The sequence below is a fragment of the Gracilinanus agilis genome, unplaced genomic scaffold (assembly GCF_016433145.1).
Source record: "Gracilinanus agilis isolate LMUSP501 unplaced genomic scaffold, AgileGrace unplaced_scaffold24279, whole genome shotgun sequence".
NCBI classification, from domain to species: domain Eukaryota; kingdom Metazoa; phylum Chordata; class Mammalia; order Didelphimorphia; family Didelphidae; genus Gracilinanus; species Gracilinanus agilis.
Genome location: NW_025356112.1, coordinates 2,950 through 7,361, shown reverse-complemented (window position 1 = coordinate 7,361; position 4,412 = coordinate 2,950). Strand labels below are relative to the sequence as shown.

General features: G+C 35.0%; 1 protein-coding gene across 1 annotated transcript; it reads right to left on the bottom strand.

The window, feature by feature from the left end:
* Positions 1 to 2,941: 2,941 nt before the first annotated feature.
* On the bottom strand, positions 2,942 to 3,886 carry LOC123254534 (olfactory receptor 1009-like). Its single transcript, XM_044683533.1, has one exon. It carries the CDS (start codon positions 3,884 to 3,886, stop codon positions 2,942 to 2,944), a length of 945 nt encoding a protein of 314 aa, XP_044539468.1.
* Between the last annotated feature and the right edge of the window lie 526 nt (positions 3,887 to 4,412).

The window sequence follows — 4,412 nt, the reverse complement described above, 5'->3', positions numbered from 1 at the left end:
TAATATATGTGTACACACATATTTGATTTATATTTACTTTTATTTTATTTAATTTTTTAAATATAATTTTATTTATATAATATATTTTATTTATACAAAACAGCACATTTCTACCCTAAGGGCAGCTGGTTATAAGTGACTTACTCACTAACCTAATTCTAATAAGACATAATTTACCATGTCAATGCTAAGTGATTCCTTTGTGTTCTCTGTATTAGACCAATTATTTCTTTCTTAAGAACCCTTTAGAATGCTATAAAACCTTGCGGATACAATAAGTCAGCCACACATTGGCACTCCAGTTTTCTAATATTCTCATGCCCAAGTCCTGCTCCTCATCTAATCCCCAGTGTGCCCAAATTCATAACCCGAGTCTGTCCAAGATCTTGGAGGAGCCTTGACCACAAGCTTCAAATTGAACTTCCCAGCTGTGTTGGTCTCTACTATTAAAGACCTCTAATCATCATAGGCTGGCTTGCTCTAGATACTATTTGGAGATCCCTTGCTCTATCTTGTCTGGCTCTTACATCACTGGCTTAATCAAGGATCACACCCTTTAAAATTTTTATCTCTCTTCAATGCCCAGTATAGGGACTTGACTAAGAAGGCACCCAAGGAACACTTTATTATTATTATTATTATTATTATTATTATTATTATTGTCATGAAAAATACTAATTACCTTTTATATAACACTAAGATTTAAAAAGAACTTCACAAATCTTACCTCTATTTAATCTTCAGAATATCCCTGGGTTTAATACTTAATAGCATGGTTTAATATGCACTACCTGATCAACACTGTGGTTTCAGTTTTGTCTTAATGAGTTGAATGAGCCAAATTATCACCTGTGCAGGAGGCCAATATGCATTTTTGGTTGAACTCTTGTCTTGAAATCATGGGCTAAAAGCATCCTAAATCTTCACTCTGATCCTTAGTAATACTATGATGTTAGACAAATGATTTCTGCGACTTGTTTTCCTCATTAGAGATTGAAGGGATTGAATTATAGAAACTCCACTTCATTTAAATGTAACATCTTTTTATTTTTTTTATAAATGGACCAAACACCACAATGCATTTGGGGGAGACGAGGGGAGGGGACAGAAGTTGTAGAGAATAAGTAAATGGAAGATCTTGTCTTACTTATTCATTTTAATTTTTTCTATTCAACTTCTGATACTCAAGATCTTAAATCATATTCCAAATAATTAATTTTGACAGCTAGGTTAAACTGGAGATACCACAATAAACTTGGTGTCATGAAGCCCTGAGTTCAAATTTGACCTCATATAGTATTAGCTCTGTCACCCTAAAGAAATCCCTTAATCATTGTTTGCCTCAGCTTCCTCATCTGCAAAATGGGTATATTTCCTATTTCCCAAGGTTCTTCAGAATTCTATAATTAGAATTTGCTCCCCAGAAAATCTTTCCCAGTTTCCCATGTTCCTCATGTGTTTCTGGGAAGCAAATTCTAATTATACAGAAGAGAAAATGGAGGTAAGATTTATGATGTTTTTTATGTCTTAAGTGTTATATATAATATACAAGTGATATTACATATAATATAATATTATTACTGACTATAATAGTAATAATAATAATAAGCAAATATTTCTTAGGTGTCTTCTTAGTAAAATCCTGGTGCTGATCATTAAAAAGAGACAAAAATTTAAAAGTAGGTGATCCTTGCCCTCAGGTACCTTCTGTTTTAATAGCTGAGATGAGATAAACATAATAATCATGGTATGAATTAAATATGAGTGAATAAAACAAATACAAAGTTCTAAGAGATTTCTGAAGAAGAGATTTTCTCTGTCTAGGAATGATGAATAAAAAGAATTTATTAAGCTCTTTCTACTGTGAGAAGGATGGGAAATATACATATCAACCATCAAAATAGACTCTTCCTTAGAGAAATTATGTCACAATAAAAAAAAGACAACAACTAATGGTGGTCAAGAGTGAGGATATATATCTCCAGAAAAACTATATATAAATATATATATTTATGTATATATAATCATATATTCATGAAATAAATATATTTTAAAATGATAGATAGATAGATAGATAGATAGATAGATAGATAGATAGATAGATAGATAGATAAATGAGGAAGGGTGGTGCTCTGATTCCAGGAAAGATTAAGATAAAAACTCACCTGTCAGAACTTAGGGTCCCAAGGTAAAATCCATATGACAGTTAAAGGAAGAGGAGTTCTAGGACCTTAGACAAGTCATTTCTGAGTTTATGCTTCTCTTCCTCCATCCCTAGAATTTTGTTTAAAAAAAAAATTCAGCCCTCCAGAGAACCCAGAAATAAACCCATTTTCAAGGTTGTACTCAAGATTAGTAACCATTTGTGCTAAACATAGAAACCTCTGGCCTCTCCAAGAGTCTCAATAGTATCCTAGAACCCAAGATAGGAATTGCTCCACTGACTGGTGAATTTAACTGGCAAATATCCAAAGATTAGAAAAATTATAAACTCCATATTTTTCCAGGATTTCCCATTTATTGACTAAATTTATCACATTAAAGAAGCCCAATGGGAATGATGTATTATCAAAAACAACTTTGGAAAGCCAAGAGTTGCAGTAGCCACCATTAGTATGCATGTGGTGTGTACCCATACACATATATGTATGTAAGCGCATATATGTGTGAATGCATGTATATGTCTTTATATGCAGAAAAATATATAAAAAAGCAAACTCCCTTGAAGGAAAAAACAGTATATGCTGAAGGCATGGTTAGATTGCGTAGACAGACTGACAGTGTTTCTATGAAATCATTGTCCATGAAAAAGAAGAAGAAGAGATCGGCCAAGGCAGGAGGGAAATATATTATATTATATTCTATAATTCTGGAAATATATGCAACTTCATGGAACTCATGCAACTTGATGAAAAATGTATTCCTTCCTTTTCTGGAGAACTTATTTGCTGACACAAAATTTCCTTTTAGCAATGGTCCTGAGGATGGCATCTTTGACCTCCTTGTTCCTCAGGCTATAGATGAGGGGATTCAACATGGGGATCACTGCAGTATAAAACACAGAGACAACTTTGTTAAGATCCAGAGAGAAAATTGCACCAGGCCTCACATAAATGAAAAAGAGAGTCCCATACAAGATGGCAACAGCTGTAAGGTGAGAAGAACAGGTAGAGAAGGCTTTCCGTCTGCCTTCTGCAGACCGGATTCTGAGGATGGCTATCAGAATATAGATGTAGGAAACAAGGATGGTCAGGCCACTGAATACTCCAACAGCTCCAGCCACAATGAAAACTAATAATTTATTAAGGCTGGTATCAGCACATACAAGGGAGAGCAGGGGTGATATGTCACAGAAGAAGTGATTGATGACATTAGGGCCACAGAAGGGGAGACGGAAAGTAGCTGTGGTGTGTGTCATGGTGTTCATGAATCCAACAGTGTAGGGACCAACCACCAACTGGATGCAAAGTCTCTGGGACATGGCCACAGAATAAAGTAGAGGGTTACAAATTGCAACATAGCGATCATAAGCCATGGATGCCAAGAGGAAACACTCAGTGGCCACAAAAAAACCAAAGAACCATTGCTGCAAAGCACAACCAAGGAACGAGATGGTTTTTCTCTCCTCAAAGAAGTCTCTCAACATCTTTGGGCCCACCACAGAAGAGAAGCTGATGTCCACAAATGATAGGTGGCTGAGGAAAAAATACATGGGGCTGTGAAGACGAGCATCAATTCGAATCAAGATGATCATCCCCAAGTTTCCTGTCATGGTGAAGAGATAGAAGAACAGAAAAAGCAGGAAGAGGATGACCTGTAGCTGGGGATAATACTCCAAACCCAGGAAAATGAATTCAGTGACCCTGGTGTAGTTTTCACTGGCCATTTACTTGGGTTGGTTTCTGCTAGAAGAAGGAAAATAATGATAACTGACATGCTGATATAATGATTTAAAGTTTACAAATCTATTTACATAAATAATTTCATTTGATCATAGCAACAACCTTGTGAGGCAGGAATAAAGGCACAGGGGAGTTGGTTCTGGATTTTGATGATCTGATTCTAATTCTGCCTCTGGAGTATTTAACTTGGACATGACCATTTGAAAAAAATTCCTTTGGGAAAACATAAAGTCAATAATATCAAAGGAATTAAGGGGAAAAAAAGTTTAAAGGAAGGAGGTCTAGCAATACCATATTTTGAATGATATTATAAAGCAATAATTAGTCAACATTATCTGGTACTACTAAGAAACAGAAAAGTAGATCAGTGGAAAAGAAGAGACATGCAACAAATGGATATAAAACATTATAGTAACCTTGTCTTTGATAAAAGTAAAGATCCAGGTTTAGGGAATAAGAATTCACTGGTTGATAAAAATTGTTGGGAAAACAGAAAAGCTATCTGATAGA